A 23,545-nucleotide genomic window follows, 5' to 3' on the forward strand; every position below is an offset into this window, starting at 1 on the left:
TGTTGCAGTTTCAACCACCCATCTATCGACAGTTCCTCCTTGGGAACCTGAGGTCACCTTACCAGTGCCAGCTTGAAGCACAAAGGCTGTCATCATGGACATGAGAGGACTAGTATGTGTATATATAGAATTGGGAATTTGAATCAAACCATAGCTGGTAACAGTAAGTGAATATATATTGAGTAGCTGTAAATTTAAAATATGGATGTTCCTAAGGAAAACATGCCATTAAAGTAGTAAATTTCTCATATTCATTTATTTTAACCTCACAACCCCCTTCATGGATTTTATTCAATAAAAGCGAAAGTTGAAATGCGTAAAACAACTTGATAGATGGAATTTTTCTTGCCTGCAATTCCTACTGCAGTATAGGGTAAGCATCATCGCCTATCATTGCGTCGTCATCGCTTCCGGATGATTCTGAAGTCATATCACAATTGTTCTTCATCTTACGAACACTTTCCAATTCTAAACGTTGGTCGTGTATGATCTTCTTTGATTCAACCCTTTTGTGTTCAAAATAGGCACGCCTAGTTCTCGTACGCGTTTTTGAAATTTCACGACTTAGGATTCGAATATTTTCGTCCAAAGTCGTGACATCCTTCACTTTGTAAAGGTCTTTTCGAAGGGGAAGCTCTACTTGTAGATCTCTTGCTTCACGGCGTGCATTCTCACGATCATTAAGTAGCTCTTGGATTCTCTCCTTCAGTCGAAGCTCCTCTTTCCCTTTCTCTTGATTCACACTGGGAGCAGAATTACTAGCTTTGGAGCTACTGGACGCCATTATAGAGTTACTTCAACATTTTCAAGGTGGCTAAGAGGATGTTGAAGCGGATGGGTATATTTGTAGTCTCCATACCTACTTCAAATTGTAATAGTAGGTGGTACTTTTAATATAATGTGAATCTTGAATACATAAATGATTCCAAAGGGTAAGTAGTGGTAGTCCATCATCAAATTCACTATATTATGTAATAGTGTTCTTCAACATGATGGGCATCTTGAAAAAGTATTATACCAGAGATTCCAAATTGTAATGATTACTGAAGCGTTGGGCAAGTTCTTTGACATGATAGAATCTTGGAAAAAGTTGCATGCTTTGCTTTGTCAGGATGAGTATAGGTACAACCACTTGGGAAATTTTGAAAAATTTGTAGAATTGCTTCAATAGTATTCATGTGAAGCACCACAACAGTATTCATGTGAAGCACCAGTTACTAACATATATATACAGGCAAGATGACTATATGGTAAAGTTGAGGAAATATACTTAAGTCACATTCAATCAAACCCAAGTGGAGCCTTTCGAATCGTACTATTGGTCTCTGTAATGTCAGAGTTTGAAGGAATGATAGGCAATCGAATCGATTGCAGCTCGAAACATTAATCAGAAATAAAAACATATAAATTCATATATATATATATACTAGTAAAAAATCCACGGGCAACGTGTGGCTGTGGGTAAAAACTTGAGTAGGGCAATTTAGTTATCACAAACTTCAAGTGGGTAATTTTGTAAATAAAAACCTAATTTTGAGTAATCTTGTAATTTTCCCTTGTATTAATTGGTTCAATTTAACCTTAATCCAAAACCAAACTGATCAGGCGTCACTGCTTCCATACCCGACCTAGTTCTGAGAAATCTGAAATCCCCTTACCCTCTTCAACAATTACACGGCTTCACTTCCATCACTTCCACCTCCATTCTAGCGTATATCATACTACCGACCCAGATCTTCCTGCTACCTCGATCAGCGACGATGAGACAGCGACAAGTTTCGTGTGACCTCGACGGAGCAGCGACCATCTCTGTTCTAAGGTTTTCGACTCCTTCCTCTGAGAGACCAGAGAGCAGGTTTCTGCGACATCACCAGTGACGACGGACGCGCGACTTCGACGGACCAGCTAACATCTCCAGTGACGACGGACGAGCGACCTAGACTGACCAGCGACCATCTCCAGTGACGACGGACGCGCGACCTCGATGGACCAGCGACCATCTCCATCCTGCTCGTTGTAAGTTAAAAAAATAAACAATAAAAAATTAAAAATAATGTGTAGGAAAGGAAATAGCTTAAAAATCAACAATGTTTTTATATTCCACTCTACTCTTATGTTTGCACCAGGATGCTTGAGTACGTTGTGGGAACTCAATTTTGTCCAGCGATGGTTCCACAATTTCTTCGTCCACCTTTAGCATTCGACTCTGAGCTTCAAAATTTGAAAGATGAATACAATCGTACAATCACAGAGGTAAACGTTTTGCGAAAAAGATGCAGGTCACATCTAGTGAGTACTCCAAAACGAAAAGCATTCTGTGAAGTTCCACCAAACAGGGTTAAGATACTAATTGCCCTTGAAAATGCCCAAAATGAGATCGACATAATGAGACGTCGGCTCCAAAAGTCATATCTTTGCGAGCGGGAGGTTGAGATTATAAACAACATAAAGAAGGAACGTGAAAATCTGAAACGGCTCAATGAGATTCTTGATGATCCAACTCTTGATGTTGAATCAGTCACTGACGATTTTCCAGGTGGTGGGTATGCTTCGAGCATGGAATTTTGAGGTATGCGTATTACATAATTTATATGATTTTATTTTATTTCTCAACATAACAGAGACTAGTCGGGATTATCATGGATGGAGTATTTAATGATCTCATGCTAGGTGAAGTTCTCTGTCCTATAGATTATTAAGATGTTTTGAGATGGCATTTGTGCTCATCGTATGAAAGCTTCAAGCACACATCTTAGAGGTGAAGTTGACATTAAAGTTCATTTTGCAGGTTGAACCAGGAGCCTTTTTTGTTATTTTTTTGTTGGGAGATTGCTTCGATGGACCCGAAGGAATTCAACCCCGGTAGTTAATCATCATTGCAATGAACTACTTGTTATATAGGCATTCCCTTGCGATGTTGGTTGATCTTTTTTGGCATATGTATTGTGTTTGCACAAATAGTACTGAATCAGGTGTACAAACCATTGCGCATTTAAACTCTTTACCAAGGTTTTGGTTGATCGTTAGCACTTTTGATGACAATATTATAAATAGTGAGTGTTAGTTGATCATTTTGGCCAATGTATTGAAGTTCCTTCTTCTATCAAGTCGTAATGACCAATGTTGAGTTGGATGGCGAGGTGGTCGTAGTGAAAGTAAACGGATCTAATACGGGCGGATTTTAATGGGAAGGAATTGGGGCCAAAATTGGCATGTAACTTGAACCTTGAAGGCAACCGCTATCTATTGAGGTGACCGTCCTACAGTGGAAGGACAATTACATCTTATTGTGTAGCTCCAGCTGACTGGCAGTTCGGTCAGTCATTTGAAGGGTAACAATTCATAGAGTGCTGAAAAGCTTCAAAATTACAAATAGGATAGTTGACGGTTGGATAGAAATTGTATAATGAGGGCAGGTCATAGGCATGAGTTTACCAGTGCTTGGAATATTGGGATCATGAAACATTGAATGCATTACGACCTTAACAAAAAAAGAAAGAGGGAAAATTAATGCCTATTTTTTACATATTCATATATATACACTAGTAAGAAATCCTATTTGCACGTGAGAACATGAGTGTCCGATTAAATAGAGATGATTCATGTGTTCTATCACAATGAGAGAGAGAGAGAGAGAGAGAGAGAGAGAGATTGTTCACTTATATCATGTTTTCTAATCGCTGTTATATGCACATCATCCAATAAATCAAGAAACTTATTTCATCTGATGGCATCACCAGTACTCTCTGAATCCATGATATAGTGAAGGTCTATAAAAGAAATAAAAGAGTAGTAAAATTAAAAGGCAATGACATGTTTAATCTTTTATTTTATTCAGTTAGATTAAAAATTGGCTCCTCTTGCGCAGTAGAGGAGCCCCATCTCACAGAACTAATTAGCCTGATCGGAAGAGCAAACCTTCAAGGCTCCTCTAATGCAAACTCGACAATGCGAAACCCCTATAATAGAGGTTTTTAAGGGAATATGATTTGCAAAGGTGGGATTCCGGGAACAATTTAACAGAAGCTAAACTGAATTAATAATACTATGGAATAAATATTAGCAATGGAGTATGAAATTATGGATCAACACGATAGAATTTAATAAGAATAAAATAGGCTAAAATATGTAAATTGAAAAGAAAACCGGAAGATTGTTGATTTTGTCTCTGCCGCCAACCGTTGATTTCAGAACTAAATATTTGATTGTTAGTTAATTTCTGAGATAGATCAGCCAAAGAATCAAAGATGGGTTGACTTACAGACCTCCTCCAGAAATTTCAGACCATTCTGAGAGTAACCTAAACCCATCGGACCTTAGTCCCTATCAAAATATCTACTGTGAAAGTCAAGTCCTCGGAACACTACTAATTTTGTCTCTACCGTGTACCCATTGGTTTCAGAACTATGTATTCGATTAACAGTAGATTGCTGCGATAGACCAGTTGGTTGAAAACATAGAGTATTAGTTAATTTTATTGATCAAGGAATGTATTGCTTGAAAATTGATCTATGAATACAGTAATAATCTACCCCTCCAATCTTTCCACATAAGAGCTGCGACCTCCAGCTATACAACATACAACACAAACTCCACATCATTTCAACCACATTATGACTAACCATATTAGAATGAAGTACACTACACCATTCTCACCCTAGAACAGGTGATAGGAACAAGAAAGCAAAATTTCCCTTTGTTATAAGGACCCCCACTCCTGAATCATGGACACCCAACTATTCCCTGTACAGATTGAACCAAAAGGCCCACAAAATTGATTTTTGGAGCAACACTTAAGTTTCCAAAATAAGGTATGTTCTCCCAAAAACAAAATAAAGGTTCCCTCACCACAAGTATTCTCACATATAGAAAATTTATCAGATAATTGTTAATCAACGTAAGATCTGATATCTAGGATGAACTTAAATAAATTTAGGCTTCTAGGTTACTATTTTTACAAGTACATAATAGCATTATTTAGGGAAAATTTTTTTTTTCTTCAGCTGCTCAGCAACCTTCTTTGCAGCATATGCCTTCTCTATCCAATCAGCTTGACTTCCAGCAAATATTTCCCTGTAGAAATACATCTTAATCTTTCTGTATAACAAAATGAATGTCAAACAACATTTATCTGGATGGGGGTTAAATGAATTCTCAGTATATATCTACCAGAGAATAATAAACCATAACTATGCAAAATGCAAAAAGCATAATGCAAAAATAGATATAGAAATAGATTTGAACCAACAGAAAGCATGTATACTAGTTCCTTAAATAAAGGTTCGGGCGTGCATATGTCATGACCAGAAGGTAGAATCTCCCAAGGTCTCCGCGCCCTATCAATATCTCATTTTTCATCACACAATGATAGATGTGGTCTTGGCAAATTTAACTACCTTAATACCTTTTAACATAACACAAGAAAAGCCTCAGAATGCAAGATCTAGTAAACCATTTTTAATACTGATAAAGCATATGAGCCTTATCACTACAATAACAATAAATGAATTTCTTAGTTTCAATGTACACAAGGTAGGAAATGTATTACCTCAACAGAGAAAGATGGAATGAAAGGTTCTAACAAAGCTGCAAGCAGATATACTAGTCCAGCTGAAGTTCCCATAACGATGTTGCAAGAAGATGGATCATTTTTAAAGAGATTCCAGAATTGGCTGTCCTGCATGCATTAGAAAATGAATTAGTAGTGTGAAAAAACAGAACTAACAGATACAAAGACAGAACAGGTTAATAGACAAGACTTTCAAATTGAAAAGAACAAAAAATTATACAAGCTTACGTGCAAATATGCATTCCCTTCACTAGAAATCGTCATTGCAGTCTTCAATCCTTGCTTTATTTAAACATATGTCAGATCAGATGATGAAAATAAGCAAATGACGATCTAATTTCTAACTGTCATAAAGGGGACAAAAAGAGTTGTGTCTGCATCCAATCACCTTCTCCATGGCCTCGATGTATTGATCAAAAAAATCACTAACTTTTTCTACTAATTTCTTGGTCAAGGGAGGTGATTCTGCACCTGTAGCATCAGGAATGATAGAAGCATATACTTGGCCTACATAAAAAAAAAAAATGTAAGTACTCAATACAAATATGAATTAAACAAAAAGGAAGTGGTACAACAAAGAATAATTATAGACATTATAACGGCATCACGTCATACATGATGGAAAAGAATCATTGAAAAAATATATTTTCAGGAAAAGATAACTCTAAATGGGTTACCACATTGAAGCTGCCAAAGAAAGGCATGATCCAATCAAACTTCATAGAGCATACTAATGATGGGTTCCAAAAGAGTGATCAATTTCAAAAGGAAAACACAGGCTTTGAGAACCAGCAACAGTAGGATGTGATAATACCGGATTAAAGTTAGATATATTATGATAGTATCCTTTGAAAGAAAAGGAAATTCTCATCCATAAACCATGATTGAGAATGCTGAAGAATCTGGCCCAAAAACTGTCCTAGGGCACATTTTGCAGCTTAGTTAAGTTTACTAAGGACTAAAAAGGGGATAAAGATCTCAATGACGTGATCGGATTAAGTTGGGGTGGCTGGAAAGAGTTCAATCATATTCTATTTTCAGCTTCAGATGAAGCAGCATTTTTGCTGTGTTCTGGCATTTTGATGGGCTCCAACAATAACATCACCAGCCAAGATCACACATCATGCATGTTTTGTTGTTTCAATGGAATTTTCAAAAGTACTCTCCTTTTCCTCTGTTTTCCTACTTACAATTAGGGTAATCATCTTTCCTAAACCAATTCCATAAATAAGGCTTCTTGTTTGCTGGTTAGACCTAGTTCACCCAGAGATAATTCACTATCACCATCACTGAAAGCACGCCGAGGATATGGCCTCACTTGTCCAGCATGAAAATCAAGGAAGTGTCAGTCCAAGTTCCATTCATCAATTGTACAAGTAGTGCGACTGTTATACATAGCAGAAATAAGTCTTTCATTCTCTAATGCATTACAATTACAAGAGAATTGTTAAACCGGTTCAGGGACCATCTTGCAATCCAGCGGTTCAACATCAGATAATTTTGATGACATGCAAAATTTAAATTCAACATCCGATGGTGAACCAGTCACCCCACTGTGTTTCAAGAACTAGCTCAAGGATTATCCAGATTTTCATTTCCATCAATTATCTATTAAATCAGAAGAGTAAAGAATTACTGGTCCAATGTCAATAAAATTTAATGTAAAATGAAACCAAAGGCTACCTGCGCATACCATCTTCATGGAACAAAGTCTCAGCCATAGTTTTAAAAACCAGATTAGGTGGTCAAACCAGGTTAGACTGGAACTGCCCCTCATTGACTCTCTGAAAACCACCCATTCAAAGCTTGACGGTTTCAGGCCCATATATATTTTTTTTTCCCTCCAAATTTTAATCATTTTTATTCTCTTACAAAACCATGGTTTGATCAGTAAAAACTGGATTGAAGAGGAACTGGAACCCTTTTCGGTTCCATAACTCCACCCCCTGTCCGGATTTAAAACTATGGAATTGTCCACCATTAACCTATGGCTCAGAAAATGTGATACAAAGGGCAAGACACCAGTGCTTAATGTCACAGAACCATCTGAGACCATCAAGGCCACAGTAAATCTACAGGAAAATAGAGGTAGACCTATAGACATTGAATACTTTGGGTGGCAAATGACCATGCAAGAAAGAGTGCACCATATTGTGAATCAAAGGCGTGTGTGTTAACAGATGTTTCCACTCGAGTCTCCCCATGACTGATCTGTTAAACAGGTTAGGTGTGGCTGCATGTAACTGAGTTTTACCCTTGGGCCTGAACCGTAAAATCAGGCAGGTGAGAGGGGTTCCTAGTTCCTCGTTAGCAAAAAAAAAAAAAATCCACAAAACTTTTGATCAAGTAAAAGATTATTAGGGAGAAATTACTCTTGCTCTTGATCTCTTAATTTTTCTTTCATATCTATTCCCATTGGCAGATGTTCAATGGGGGGAAAAAAGGGTAAGGAAAATTCTCATAATTGCTAGAGAATCATTAATATCCTGTTATTATCTGTAATTTCCACAAACACCTGAAATATCCAAGAAATTATTAAACAGAATGCCTTTTTATCTCTAGGTTATAAGGGATACCACAGACTAAACTGGTTAGTGCAGAAAGCCTGTTTATTATAACAAGATTTATACTAAGCATAAGCATCACATAATTCCTGCAACAGTACCCGAGAGTAAAAGTGTGTGCATAAAGGATAGTAGATTGTTTAATTCAGCAGGTTTGCAATCAATTAACCAAAGATGATGTAATACCAGAAATTAGAAGAACATAAACTAATAAGCACGGGCAATTACCAGTTTGTAGGTACCAGGTTTAACGGCCCTACCCACATCAATGAAGTCAAAAAAAGACTGCAGTACAAAAGAAATCAGCTGTCAGATTAAAGAATCAAGAGAAATTCTACACAAATACAAAAGGAAATATCCATTACATCAATGAAGTCAAAAAGTGACAGCAATGCAAAAGAAGGCAGCTGTAAGATTGAACCAAGATTAAAGAATCAAGAAGAATTGACTTGAGAAAGCGACGGCCACGGCGGCTACCATCAGGCATCCGAACGAGAAGAGTTACAGCATTATCATCATCTGAAGCTGGTTCCTGAGGAAGAGAAGCTTCTTTTGCAGCTAGCTGTCTCTCAAACTCCTGTCATCAGAGAGGAACCTAGTCAAACAACCATGAACCCACAGACAACTTCAAATGAATTATTCCTCTTCTGGAATAAGGTTCCCTTTATCAAAAATTTTTTTTTTGGTGGGCGGCCCGTTTATAAGATAATATATTACGAAGAGGGAGGAATATTCAAGCAACCCATAAGGAGGGAGAAAGGAAAAAGGGGGACACACAGCCCTCAGCTAGGAGGTTCCATTTATCATTGAAGGAAAGGCACAAAGATATAGTTTACTTGTCTTAAGACATTCACAAAATTTTGTTTGTCGTAATTCACAGAATTGCAAACACAACTAGAGTCCACAAGGTTGGAGTAATCCCTAAGGAAAAGATGAGATTTGCCACAATCACAGGGTTGCCAGTCGACACATGACTGCAATATTAGCGATTTCAAAGAGAGCGAAATTTAAAACCAGCCAGATTTGACTTGACTGTTTGATGTCTCGCAAGAAATAAACTGGGTCAGGTAAACCAACCTAGCTTGGACTAAAAAACTCTTCAAATTTTCAAAAACCACTAGATTTAGAAAGAAAGACCGTCAAACAATATTACAACACAATTCATAATTTATAATGCTCATCTCCTACTATGTAAGAATTTTTGCTCTCAACATCGATTTGCAACCAAGATAGGGCATATCCAATAATATAAGAGAGACTAAAATATGGAACAAAATCATGCACCTGTTTCAGGTGCAGTTGTGGTACGAAAGATTTCCCCTTAGTTTTCTTGGTTAACATGAAAAAGGAAAAACCTTTGATTAATACATGAATTTTATGGCCGTATAACCCAAAAATTGCAAGAATAATAATTAGACAAAAGTTACAATTTGTACAACATGACAGAACAATTCTATTTGAAGAAAAGGGGAAAAATCTATAAGTGGATACAAGAGTGGACAGTTCAAGCCTTTAGAACAACATTAACATTCTACTGTTGGTTTATTACCTCTCGCTCCAGAAACCCTAGCGACAGAGCACTCAGCGAAGGCCGCCGCCTATATGGAAGTATTCGTAGTGTTAACAGGTATACTTCTCGATATCCAGCAATAGAAAATATAGAAGCAAAACATAGGCGATGGTGAAGTTGCCATGTGATTAAGGCAAAATGCAGAAGGTTAAAGGGAACATATGCAACTGGCCAGTAATTCTTGGGTTAGTTCAGAGAAAGGTAGAGAAAGCCAATTGACCCATCTTCCCCAAATAGAGAGCGACATTCAGAGAAAGCCAGAAAGAGAGAGAGAGAGGAGGAGGTGAATACCAAATCCAATTTTGCAAAGTCGATGGGAGGGCAGGTGAACTAGAGAACTAATCCAAGCACTTTGATCACTAGTGCTACATATCCATGAACAGAGCATATGAGATTTGAGTTAAAAAACCTAAAAATAAACTTCACAACACAAAATGGAGAATGATAGATTCTGGTTTTAAAAACCTAACCTTACAACTCCGAATACCAAATCCAATTTTGCAGAGTTGGTGGAAGGGTAGTCGAACTAGAGAATAAACCGAAGCACTTCGATGGACACTGCTACATTTCCATGAACAGAGCATATGAGGTTTGAGTTAAAAACCTAAAAATTAACTTCACAACACAAAATAGAGAACGACAGATTCTGGTTTAAAAAACCTAACCTTACAACTCCGAATACCAAATCCAATTTTGCAGAGTTAGTGGAAGGGCAGGCGAACTAGAGAACAAACCCAAGCACTTCGATTGCCACTGCTACATTTCCATAAACAGAGCACATAAGTTTTGAGTTAACAAACCTAAAAATAAACTTCATGACACAAAATAGAGAGCGATAGACTCTGGTTTTAAAAACCTAACCTAACAACTCCATGAACACAAAATAGAGAGCCGTAGATAATGAAAGCGAGAGAGAGAGCAGTAGATTTTGGTTTTAAAAACCTAACGATACAACTCCATGAAATCGAAATAGAGAGCGGTAGGCAGAGAAAACAAGAAAGTGTGTGTGTGTGTGAGAGAGAGAGAAAGAGAGAGCTTACCAGTCACCGGCGTTGGACTCTCGGTGTGAGAGGGTATCCAACCAGAGAAGTTTCTTCACATTAGCGTGGGTTTAGTGGCCTCCGTAGAGTATGTCTTCCCACATTCCCCTTTTATAGTAAGGGTTAAGATGGTTGCTCAAATCTGAGTTTTAGTGTTGACATAAACTAAAAGTCTCCATCCACCTTTGTAATATAGTCATTCATTGGAAGTAGGTGCCTCTCTTATGAGGGCCATCATAGTGGAACCAAACAACTCAAAAAATTAAAATTATCATTCTAAAGAATGTCATCCTGAGGATTTACCGAACCAACCACCCTCATAAGCATCAGATATATATTTTTTCCAAAGGATTTAACTATCCAGCCAGAGACAGTTTGAAGAATTATGATATAATGTAGTTTCAATAAACATGAGATATTAAAATAATAAGGTATCACCCTTCGTGACATACAAATGACAGAGTCATAGTTTCTAAAACCACCAGACATACAATAAAAAAAAAAAAATGAACTAGGTTTCAATTTTGTCTAGTCTGACATGTTATAACAGTTGGCATTATGAATCATAATATAAAAATAACCAAAATAAAAGACACTATCTTGTTGACCATACCACATTTTTTTATAACCACTAAATGATGCAACATTTTTTAATTGGCCATCTTAGGTCAATCCAAAACAAAAAACACTACTTTGTAGTCGTTCACAAAAAAATAAAACCACCGTGGTAAACTAGTATCTCCACCGAGCCTTCTTACGTACAACAAGCTGCTTTGCCACATTTCGTGTAACCATCGACTGTTTTATCACATCCGTCGTGGCCCCTGTAGAGACTGTTTGTTGCAGGGATTTGTCCGTATCAGTTGAACCCACTCCCAACGGATAAATAATTTGTTGTTCCAACGGAGGGATAAGCAATGTTGTATCATCACATTCCACAACTGAGTTCGACAACGAACCTCCAGAGGACACATTAATCTGAACATGCCTAATTTGACTGGTATCTGATTCTATGTTCCCAATATCTATGTGGTTAATAGTATCCACAAAAGCTGAACTAGAAACATCACCAGATGTAATTTGAGTGGGGACAATAGAATGTTGAAAGCAATGATCATTGCCTACAGACACTGCCACATTCTCATCCATTGATTGTGGACGTGCTTGCGGACTACGAGTGGAATATGTACTACTGTCACTATTCGAGACTGATTCATCAGATCCACTGTACTTTTCAAATTCAGTTGTTGAAGAAATACCTTCGACCGTTGTGGGGAGAGGATTGTCAATGTGTTTCACAAATGTATTAGGACATGAATCATCATAACCTTCCTTGGCTAATGTATCTACCAACTCGTGGATCTCCACACCTACATCGTCAATTAAAAGTGGCTCCAATAGAGGTCGGAGCTTTGTAGTGACCCGATGGATGAGACGACGCTGATGATGAAAAAATTATTAATAGAAAAATATGAAATATTGAACAATTCAATGTTCTAAGACAATTGGTTAAAGGCAATGAACAACTCTTTAATTCATTCAAAATTGTCAACATACCAAGTCCAATGCTTCACTATCTCCATAACCTTTCAACCTATACTCATTGGGACGTTGGTCGTCAACTTCATGAGGAGGATGAATCCTAACATGGCTGACCCTTAGATACCACTGAAGGTAATTTGATTGTGTAATTCCTGGGTTCGACTCTGGAGGAGCATTAACTATTTCGAAGGAGTCATTGAAGTATGTCCACTCACTCACCTCTCGCTGAAACAAATCCTTATAATCTATGCCTAGCCTAGCCACCGTGTGACGTTGCCATCTAGCGACACTTTGAGGCACATTTTGTTCTAGTCCAAATTGACGCAAACATCGATCTGGGAGATGCATCTCAACCACATTGAAATGAATCAACCATGTGCGAGCCAGACCTATATATGATCCTATAAGACCAACAAGAGGAGCACTCGCAAGTGTTGCATATGGTTGCCAATTGACCTACAAAGGAAACATAGGTTAGAAGGTTAAGAAACGTGGCTGCAAATGTGGTGTTCGATACAAAGAAAATTTATTTCATATTCTAAGAAATTGAATGCAGTCTCTTGCAATCATATGCCAAAAATAAAAAATAATTTCTAAACAAATTAGAAATGATTTCTCTTGTTAGCAACTTAAAAAAAGGGGCACACATTTGGTTTTAAGAAATCCAGTCAGACCATTTCCAGAAATGGCACATAATTCATATTAAGAAATCATAACCTTAATTTTTTGTCCTTAGTAATTAACACATTTTTTACCAATGAGTGTAAATCCAGTAATTTCACATGCCTAATCATATAATGTGAAGATATTCATAATGAGATAAGGACAAGTAACTTTGAATCAATTTTTAAACCTAATTATAGCACCTTTGAGAATAAAGGGAACCCAAAGAAAGTCACAACTTGTCACTTCACCATTTTGCGACATCAAGATGCATTTCTACAGAAAAAGTAACCACACATATTGGAAATAACCTTCACTTCACCATTTTGGTGACAACAAGATTCCGCACTGGAGAAAAACTAAACACACATACTGGAAATAACCCTACTAACACTACCACAATCATCCACCATATCCATGGACAAACTTCAATAAATCCCCATCCAATTAAGAATAGAAAAATTAGATGTCCCTTCCCTTCTTGTCCTTTTCCCATGCAAGATGCTGTAACTAAGAAACTAAAAACAAGCTTCCAAGATCCAAACTTGGTGAATCAATGTTGCCCATCAAGAAAATTGCATTGGGTCAAACCTTACCAATGGCATTCTGCAGCTAACCTACTAATGACAAAAGGAAACCAGGTTCAATCTATGAACCAGATTGATGCAGGAAAGTTAGAGAAAAAGAGCTATTCTCTAATGTTATAAGAGAGTTATTGTTGAAAAAGAAGTCAATAGGAGGCATTTTTTTGGGGGGAGGCGTTTAAAAGGTTGTACTTCGAAATGGAAGTGAAGGAAAATGATGTTGATCTCATGGGGATTTCTCTCATTTACTGTAGTATAAGTGATTCCTACAAAATGATGTTTGTGTTTGTTTTTGTTTCATGTAGGACTACATAGTTTGAGGCTTTCCAACCATAAAAGGTGTTTGCACTTGACAAGCATCCATTAGATTATCAAGGAACAAGAGGTGTCAAACATATAGTAGAAATTGCACTCCAACAAGGTTTGTTGTAACAGAGTGAAATTCGGACATTCTATCCAAGAATTTTCCATTTCTTCTATTCCCACCCACCCCATCTTTTATATTATTCACCTGAGAACCTTTGCTTAATTTTCACTTATGTTTTCTCCCTTTTCTGAGCATTAGAAGTTAGAACTCCCAATGTCTCAGAAAAGAGAAGCAACACTTTTTTGTTACAGTCAAGTGTAATAGTGAAGAACAAAGAACTGCATGCGAATTGAATATTAGTGAAAAGGTTGTTAACATGGCATCATGACCGACATCCAAGGTCCACCATGTTTAAGACATGTGGCAAGATGATCTTGTCAAAACTCACTATTGGTTTTGGTGAATTACACTAGCTTTGGTTTGTGATCTAGCTCATAAACCTTGTATATGAGATTTATTCCTTGTATTTTCAATCATTAAATAAGTTTCCATGTTGGGTACCAGATCTGGATAAATCGTAGCTTGATGCACGTGGTTCTACTATTTGGTGCAAAATCTGTATGGATCTTGCATATAAATCATTTGTTTAATTGTGAGACATTTGATCATGACCAGATCTGGATAAATCTCAGATTGATACATATGGTTCCATATATGGGATTCTAGTTGTATGGATCCTGCATATAAATCATTTGTTTAATTTTGAGAACATTTGGTTATGATATGCTTTGTATTTAATGTACTTCTATGTGGATTTAATGTAATTCTATGTGGTACTAATGTACTATTCACCTTGACTCCTCCACTAATTAATATTTGGTCCACCTCAACTTTTTTTTTCTTGGCTATGCTAACTCTTGGGAAATTGTTTATGTTATGTTTCTTAGTTTCTTGTTTCTCTATTCGTGCACAAATTTTTCCTTGTAAGTTCATATGAAACTAACATTGAGTGGCTTTAATTGATTGCAGATTAAGGGTCTTCTGAAGGAACATTTAAATGGAAAGATAGTCAGAGGATCATGTGAGAAATTTGAATCTAGTGCATCAGTATAACTAATTTCTCGCAATTTTGACGAAATGGTAGTTAAAAGTAAAGATCTTTGGATCATCAAGTTCTTCGCACCACGGAAAGTGTTTATCATTTATAATGACTTTAGTTGGTTCCACAAGGTAATCATAGGATTGCATCACACTCTGTACTCTAGGGTCATTGCAAGGGTCAACTAGCCTTTTTTTTACATCTCTATCAGTGAAAATTATGTAATAACTTCTTTAATGCTCCTAAGGTGAGCACTATTGCACAGGATTTGCAGGACTCACAATTTAATGCTCCTAAGGTGAGCATTACTATTTATATGTTTCTCTTAAATGAAATAGGAAGACACATATAGTAACCCAACAAAATTTTAAAATAAAAGGGAGAACTAGATTTTACTAACCTCGCATTCCTTAAGTTGATCAAGCTCTTGCCGATACGGTCTATAGCAATTATGAATGTTGTCAGTTCTGCGCCGGCATTTCCATCTAACAGATCGGGGGAAAGGCCTACATAGGCGAACAACATCTGGTCTACCAACCCCTAGGCGCTCATAAGCCCATACCTATAAGTTAAATTTGAAATCCATGTTAAACATGCATCATGAGTAACAAACACTAAGATATGCTAATAAAGTACAGGTTAAAAGAAAGAAGCCAGATAGACTTGAACCAATTTTCCTAAAATTCACAAGCACGATCATAGTCCCAAATCAGTAAGATTAACGTACTGTAAATAGGGTCATTGAACCTCCAATATTAGCAGTGTTCTTCCTTGAGGCACGCATCAATGCCCTATACAAGAAAGCTAAAGTAGCAGCGCCCCATGCATATTCTGCACATTCAACGAAATCAGCAAGCAATGGTAGATATGAAACACTAACCATATTTCCGGATGTGTTAGCAAATATGGTAGTTCCAAGAAGATGCAACAAATATGCCCGGGTAGCACGAATAACATCTATTTCAGAAGCATTGCTTTGCAGATGGGAAAATTGGTTCCTCAACCATGTCAGCTTCACACAACCACTCCGTAGAGCCTTCGTGTTGGTAGGATTTGAGGGATGTTGTCCAAGTACCATGCCTAGTATATCCTCAGCCTCCTTGTACATTTTCCCAGTAACAGCCTTCCCGATTACTCTAAGACCCAAAATATATGCCACATTTTCCAAAGTTATAGTCATCTCAAATTGTGGCATGTGAAATGTATTAGTCTCATTTCGCCACCTATCCACCAATGCTGTCAATAGACACCGATCCATTTGGAAATGCCCTATAAGGCGTAAGTATTTGAATCCAGCAATCTCAACTAACCGCTTTTGCTCTTTACTCAACTTCTACTCAGTGGACGTTCGACTATGCTCATTACTCCGTAGCACACGTCTCTTCTGAAAAAGGGTAAATTTGAAACAAGAAACTTAGTGGTCATATATTTTATGCATGAAAAAAACAAAGATTATATTACGCGCAGATACAACAAATATATTACCTCACCCTTCCAGATCAACTCTGAAACGTGATTGGATTGATCATATAGAACAATGTCCGTACTTGATATATCTTTATCAATGGATGCTCCAATTCACAATACTGAATCATCTACAACATTACTAACCATGGCTTGCCCTCCAACGTCTCCACTATCAGTAGATTCATATTCACCCTCCAAATTTTCAGACATACTAGAATATGTCCACGCCCTAGAAGGTGGGTTGTTCTCACCATGCATTGCTCTTTTTTCTGAGATCCTTCGTATAATGTCCAATTGGAGAGGATCCACCGACATTATGCACCTGACACATGATCCAAAACGTATAGTTAATTATAACATTAATTTCAATAATAAAGAGAAGATAAATTGGATATTGAAATATCTAATACTAGATCCACAAATGTTCTTCTTTAGTATGTCACTATTGTTGCAATAATTTCACTCTTTATGGTTGCAATATCTAGTCATCAAAGTATAATACTCAAAGAGGTGGATATGCAATGTGGGTATATTCACCCAATATGTAGACTAGACAACAACATCCTAAACCTCATTCCAACTTAACAAGGTCGGCTACATGGAGATTCCCAACAATGGCGAGCACAAGGAACTATGCAAAAAGATTGACAATTTATGGATAATTATAATAAGTGTTGGCTATATTCATCCAAAAAAATAATAATAAGTGTTCGCTGTCAACTTGACGCACTATTAATCCAAATTTACTAAATTTAGTAAATGAACATCATAGCAAAGATGATCCTAACATGAAGGATTAGTTCAAAAATTATTTTAATAGGTCTTAAGTGCCTTCTGTGGTTAACTGGTCATCATGGCAATCTTGTATTAGTTTCTGAAATCCTAATATTTGTAGTATGAGAAGTATAATGGTATAACCTATAAAAATAGTTGAGATGTGGTTTTGGTTCTTTATGCTTATTTCTTATTTTTTCTTCTTAAATGAATTTTAAGAACATAGCCAAAGAGGGCCAAAAAAATAAAAAACAGGGGACCCTACTACACCCATAACATTCCATTGTTCCATACTTTCTTTTTTGTTCTCACTTGAATTGAGCACTCAAGCATATTCCCCTACACCAATTGCTTAAGAATATATCATAATCCTCAAATAAATAGCCACATCTGGTCCCTTCCCACTTCAGCCAAAATCTTTTCTCTACTTCCATTGTAGAATTCAGAGGATCTCCAAATTTGGACGGTTCTAAAACCAACAAGAATAATTTCCACCCACAAAAGAGAGAGTGTACTGCATTGAAATTGAGCAAAATTAGATAGACACATGCACATCCACTTGAACTCCAAAAGTAAGCTGTTGCCGAGTCTCAATTTTTTTGTCATTACAATTAGCTGTCCTGAATATTCTATTTCACACCACTTACAGAGGAATTAGATTCATGCCCAAGGTTCCCACCCACCCCGGTTAGCCCCATAAAAGTAGATAGATATCCTTGTGGTGATAACAACCACCAAAGATGCCTGGCTGGGGACTACTGCCCAAAAGAGAAAGATCCAACATTCCTATACTGTCGGACAATCAAAACTACCTTGGAAGGGAAAGTCAAATTTTCAGGTAGAATAACTCATCAAATGGCTACTCTCAGGGCTACATACCTGAGCATCCAATATGAGATTCATACAATTGCAGTCGTTTTCAGCCCCACTCACAAAGATGGTTACAAGGTAAGACACAAAAAAAATCTAAATATAACAAAGTTGGATTCAGATTAAATTCATCTGTTACGCACTAAAGCTTCAAATTTTCCTTTAAAATCCATGTTAAATACACCCAGCGTAATTTCATTATTATCATTATTATTAATATTTAGAAACTCACAGCTTCTGTCTAATATTTTAATATTAAAAATCCCAGCTTGGTGGAAAATTTGAGCTTGTAAATCCACAAATTTATAGAAAAAAAGAATCTTGCACAACTAAACACACAGACCAAATTTGGATTATTTAAAATACACAATCATCACATGATCTAGATACCTAAGACAATAATATTATTAACCATAATAAAATAACCTCCCTTCCTCCTGTGATGATATCCTTTTTTTTTTCCCTATTTCATTCACTTGATGAAATAAGCAGGCTAGGATTTTTGGTATTAACTTCATAATCCATTGCATTTGCCAACACAACCTAGTGATATTAATCGACAAAACACTTGCATCAGATTTAATTGTTCCTGATACTGTTTGGAACACTTGTAAGCATACATAAACTTGATGGACAGAAAAATTCCAATGGAAAGCATGGTTATAAAACACTCTAGATCTTGAATTGAATCAGAATTTCCTTCCATATTGAAATTATTTCTTCCTCCCCTACCCACCCCCCAACCCTCTAGTAAGTAAAGGAAGCCAATTAATTATATAAAAGTCAGACACACGATAACAATTTAATGGGTAAATTTTTATTTTCTTCTCTTTTTCATTTTGCAATGTTAAGAAAGAGTTATAATTATTATTACGCAATAAGCACCACTCTGCAGCCATTATTTTTATTTATTTATTACCTTTTTTTATTATTGAAACTGGACTTGTAATAAAACTGTAGAAATGTGGTGCGGAATTGCATTCTATGTTTTGGTAAAGGCCCCATGGGCATATGTAAGCGAAGCCTAAATTTTCTGACCCGTGTCCAATAAAGATGCTACAAAGAAGAAATTTATTGGGAAACTAGATCCAATTCCAGCATAGAACATTAAAATGTGCAAAAATGAGAAAACCCCACAATGAGAAACAGATCTTTGCTTCCCACAGAAGAAGAACTACATTCTTACAGTTTCCAACCCCCTTTTCATTGTAGAGGTGTTGTATAGTTTTGCGGTTTAATATACCTGCCGGCCCTAAGAAGGTCTAAAGACTTAACAACCACACCAATGCTTAGTTTAAGCTCTCTATGCTTCCTAATTTGACTCCACACTCTTAAACCTTTTCAGCCCTTTTAATAAAATCAAACACAAACCAACAAGCTGGATTTCCATCCTATTTTAAACCATAAATTCCTGACCCGCCACAATTTTCTTATGAAATTGAAATTTTCTACTATCAAACTCCAGTTTTAGTTTAACAAGAAAATCTAATCTCATCATTGTTCCTCAACCATTAAACCATCGGTTAACCATTCCAAACTGTTTCAGATAAGATCTTACACCATTTCCAGAAACCATAGAGCATGTTGTAATTCCCTTAATTCCATTGAGGCATTACATCAAACACCTACTAGGCTACTAGTCACCAACACTACAATGAACCATAACTATGTACTCTATTTTTTTAGTTTGAACAATTGAACGTGCCATTCATAATAATAATAAAAATAATAATAATAATAACGAAAGACCCATGTACGGTACAAAGATCAAGATATAAGTTTCTGTGAATTCATCGAATAAAAGAGAACAAGAATGAAAATGCTATGAACCAATATCAGAAATGTGACTCCCATTCTCAAAGGAATAGTAAGAGGTTCGAACGAACCAACATGGGAATGGGATTCGTTCGATTCTCTGTGTAGTGGGAAAAAAAAAATTAAAAGAACACAGATTACAAAAACAAACTTAGGTGTAAGACATGGAAAACTGAAACATCAAAAGATCATTGCTTACCTCAAGTTATGGGAAGAAGATGACCGATGGTAAGGTTTGTTGATCCCAACAGAGCACTCACGCAGACCCATGAACAAACATGGGAATGGGATTCTTTCGATTCTCTGTGAAGTGAGAAAAAAAAAAAAGAACACACAGATTACAAAAACAAAAAACGTATGACATGGAAAATAGGCTGAAAACAAAATCTTTGCTCACCTCAGATGAACATCCAACCCAAAGAAGATGAGCGATATCGTGGGTCTGAGTTGTCTCCCCTACTTTGTCTTTCTCCCATGGCGATGGAGCCGGAGCCGGAGCCGGAGCAGGAGCCGGAGCAGCACCAGAAGAAGTGACAGGAACAACAAACGGTTCCAAGAGAAGAAACTTCAGAATCATAAACTGGAGGAGAGCCCTCACGCAGCACCAGTTCTCTCCCCTCCTCTGTCTCTCTGTGTGTGAATGAGAAGTCGATGGGTGAGTCACTGATTCTTCTCCCTCGAGTCCTTCTCCCGCCGTGCTTCTCCCTCCATTCTATTTAAGCCCTAAATCTCCTGAAGCCAGCAACAAGTCTTCCTCCTCTCGGAAATCCATAGTCCGAAGACTCCGAACAACTGAAATCAGCAACCCCTTTCAAAAATACATAGTCCAAACAGAAACTTAAGCCCTCAAGACGTGATCGGATCATCGGACGTTAAAGAATCGATTGTAGAAGACGATTAGAAACAAAATCGGAATTTTTTTCACTGATTGCAAAATGAATCAAGTTCAATGCGTAGGGATACGAAGTCTGGCGTACGGCTTCCACTGTTTTGGGTATTTCGGTAATATGCAAACTGGTTTTGGGTATATACGTTGAGTGAAACCCATCGTGGGTATTTCGGTAAAACCAAACCCAATACTGGGTAATCAGGTAATTTTCCCAACAAAAAAAACCTAAAAGCGTGGAAACAAGGGTTGAAGATAAAGTGTGATTTGATATTATAATATCTGACTACCAGCTGTTCTACACTTCTACCATTTTATTTATCTTTCTTATTTTCGTTTACGGTTGCCTCTTTTGTTACGGTTCTACCATTTTAGTAATAGCAATATGAAGTAGGTTTTCTCAAAAAGTAAAATAAAATTTGATATTGATGTCCTGTAATCCCGTGATATTGGGTTGACCCTAGGATCAACTAATAGGTAGAGTTATATATTAACTACAATGCATAAAGAGGCAACTTAATCGGAAATACTGATACGGATATAATATGTCGGATATGTTATTACCGTCGGATAACTATGAGTCGAATAATAGTCGGTCAGAAATTACTATAATCTTTTTTATATTTGATTTGTTTTCGGATGGATTTGAATATTGATTTTTCGAATACCGATTCTCCTAAACCAATGTAAACATGGATAGAATACAGATTTTCGATTATTCTTTTACATCCATACAATTCACTGGAGCGTAGCAGCCTCCATTATGTTTCTACTAATAAAGACATCAAATCCTAGCTAGTTATTGGTGGTTATCTTAGTCTTGTGTGTAAACTAAATGAATAAAAATCATTGCTCTTCATCTTTCTCTACCTTTGCTCATGATCCCACTTTTATCTATCTGTTATAGTGGATGAATCTCCAACATTAAAGGAAGGAGAGGGATCCAAATGGCTTGAGTGAAACAAATTAGGGTCATCATGGTCAGGAGGGATGCTGCAATCCAATAACGAGAGTTGGCAATTGCTGAAATAAAGATAATTGAGGTGACCCATTGGGCTCATAGTGGTTAGGCTCACTAAAGTGCGATAAGCCCATCCCAACCTATTATAGAAGTAGGTTAGGCTAGGGAAGCTACTATGTTATACCCGTGCCCTGACCCGGTCTAATTTGAACTATTGTGATAGGTCTCGGACCGGAGATCGGAAGTACAGTTGGGTTTTGGCTCACGACCGCCCATTGCCAAAGGGGAAGAGATGACCTCACATGTTCGTGCATTGCATGCCAGTCCAACTGGAGGGAATTCATACCTTCTGATCCCAGATAGTAAATGACCTGACTCCCCACACATAAATCCCAACACGTACCAACATTGCTGAAAGGCTATGAACACGGTCGAGGGCAACTACCCGTGTAAGGCCAGTTGGTAGGCAGCAAGTAGTCAAGACAGTCTGTTGTCTTGACCATCGGAAATAAGCCACCAGAAACAGCTTGAGCCTGAATCCGGTGACTGTTTTCGGTGAACAAATAGGCTGTTGTTAGGGTTTCGATGCCCGTGGGTCCCACCACCCGCATCGTGGATAGCCCCAGATGATCCCAAATCATCCTCCACACCTTCCTCATGACATGAGCTCTTTACAAACCTAAGTAGTTGGGTCCTCGTGCTCCGAAAGTCGGATTAACCAGATCGAACCGAATAAGGTTTAGCTAAACGGGCCCTAAGGCCAATTTGCCTTATAAATGGGAAATGAGGGACTCATTTCCTCATTTCACTTGTGCTCAACATAAGAGAAGAGAGAAAGGAAGAGGAAGAAGAAGGGAAAAGGGTTTACCTTGGTGTCAGATGCCGCCTAGTTGCTGGAATCCCTGCCGGAGGTAAGTGCAATCACTTCTACTACTCTCTCTCTTCATTTTGACCTAGGTTAAGCTAGGTTTGGATGGAATCTTGGTGCTCAAACCATGTTGAGCTCGGGGAATGCATATTTCATGTCCTCGGTGCCATTACCAAGCTCAAACCGAGTCTGGTGAGCTCCGACAACAAGATTGGCCAAATGACCAACTAAGGTTTTGATCGTTCGATCAACATATCTCCCAAACGGCTTGGTGGAATCAAAATTTTATTAACTTAGAATGATGCTAGGAACATACCTTACAAACTCCACAGAACAAATTCCGGCGATTAGGCCTGAGCCGGAAAACCCCAATTCATTGGGCAGTTGCTATATTGCCACCAGAAACAAGCCATCGAAAACACTGGGCCTGCTTCTGGTGGGCTGTTTCCGGTGAACCCCTGAGCCTTGGGAGCTCTTTGCCACCTCCACCGGAAACAACACTGATATTTTTAGTGGAAAGTGTCTGTTTCTGATTTGTATTTCCGATGACATTACTGTCACTAGGGGACTTTGTCTGTACCTTTTGGGGTTGACCCATGTGGGCGCTTTCCGATTTTCTTGACATTTATTGATGTTCGATTGTCTTTGTGTCTAGGACAGTGATGTGTACGAGCCTCGAGGTCAGAATTGAGTTGATCGATTGGTGGTCGTACTTAAACCCTAACACACAGGAGCGTGAATAAGGTGAGAGACGGTTGCTTTTATTTTTGGGATTGTTTTATTATTATAGAAATGCTCACATGTATAGATCTTTACATGATTTATTAATTACTTAAATGATGATGGTATGCTATCACATGTTACATTTTATTTAATTGATATGAAATGTTGTTAAAATGTATGGCGGGATCTGGTGTGGCCGAGGCGGTATCGATACCGTGGTCGTCGCATGTTTGTTATATGTAT

At 37.5% G+C, this 23,545-nt stretch overlaps 1 protein-coding gene across 21 annotated transcripts; it reads right to left on the reverse strand.

The window, feature by feature from the left end:
• Nucleotides 1-4,597: 4,597 nt before the first annotated feature.
• LOC122062381 (protein MAIN-LIKE 1-like) lies at nucleotides 4,598-20,603 on the reverse strand. Of its 21 annotated transcripts, none has more exons than XM_042625979.1 (16): nucleotides 20,262-20,591; nucleotides 20,064-20,167; nucleotides 16,424-16,727; nucleotides 15,666-16,322; nucleotides 15,339-15,500; nucleotides 12,301-12,741; nucleotides 10,744-12,183; nucleotides 10,369-10,456; nucleotides 10,174-10,261; nucleotides 9,683-10,068; nucleotides 8,611-8,710; nucleotides 8,362-8,418; nucleotides 5,958-6,076; nucleotides 5,798-5,851; nucleotides 5,549-5,677; nucleotides 4,671-5,073 (listed from the first exon to the last, which is right to left on the reverse strand). In XM_042625979.1, the coding sequence occupies exons 4-7, from the start codon at nucleotides 16,194-16,196 to the stop codon at nucleotides 11,476-11,478; spliced, it is 1,842 nt and encodes a 613-aa protein (XP_042481913.1). In that variant the 5' UTR covers nucleotides 16,197-16,322; nucleotides 16,424-16,727; nucleotides 20,064-20,167; nucleotides 20,262-20,591; the 3' UTR covers nucleotides 4,671-5,073; nucleotides 5,549-5,677; nucleotides 5,798-5,851; nucleotides 5,958-6,076; nucleotides 8,362-8,418; nucleotides 8,611-8,710; nucleotides 9,683-10,068; nucleotides 10,174-10,261; nucleotides 10,369-10,456; nucleotides 10,744-11,475. The 21 variants fall into 21 exon arrangements, with proteins under 21 accessions (XP_042481924.1, XP_042481926.1, XP_042481913.1 ...); XM_042625986.1 differs by having other exon boundaries at nucleotides 10,174-10,264; XM_042625974.1 differs by having other exon boundaries at nucleotides 10,369-10,459.
• Nucleotides 20,604-23,545: the final 2,942 nt, after the last annotated feature.

Source organism: Macadamia integrifolia, unplaced genomic scaffold (genome assembly GCF_013358625.1).
Source record: "Macadamia integrifolia cultivar HAES 741 unplaced genomic scaffold, SCU_Mint_v3 scaffold1009, whole genome shotgun sequence".
In the NCBI taxonomy this organism is placed as follows: Eukaryota; Viridiplantae; Streptophyta; class Magnoliopsida; order Proteales; family Proteaceae; genus Macadamia; species Macadamia integrifolia.

What these genes read in the sequence shown, in the direction of transcription:
- LOC122062381 (XM_042625979.1), bottom strand. Translation starts at nt 16,196, where the DNA reads ATGGATCGGTGTCTATTGACAGCATTGGTGGATAGGTGGCGAAATGAG. An exon ending in GTTCAATGACCCTATTTACA is followed by an intron (nt 15,501 to 15,665) that starts GTACGTTAATCT and finishes TTTAACTTATAG; the next exon opens with GTATGGGCTTATGAGCGCCT. An exon ending in ATCAACTTAAGGAATGCGAG is followed by an intron (nt 12,742 to 15,338) that starts GTTAGTAAAATC and finishes TTTCCTTTGTAG; the next exon opens with GTCAATTGGCAACCATATGC.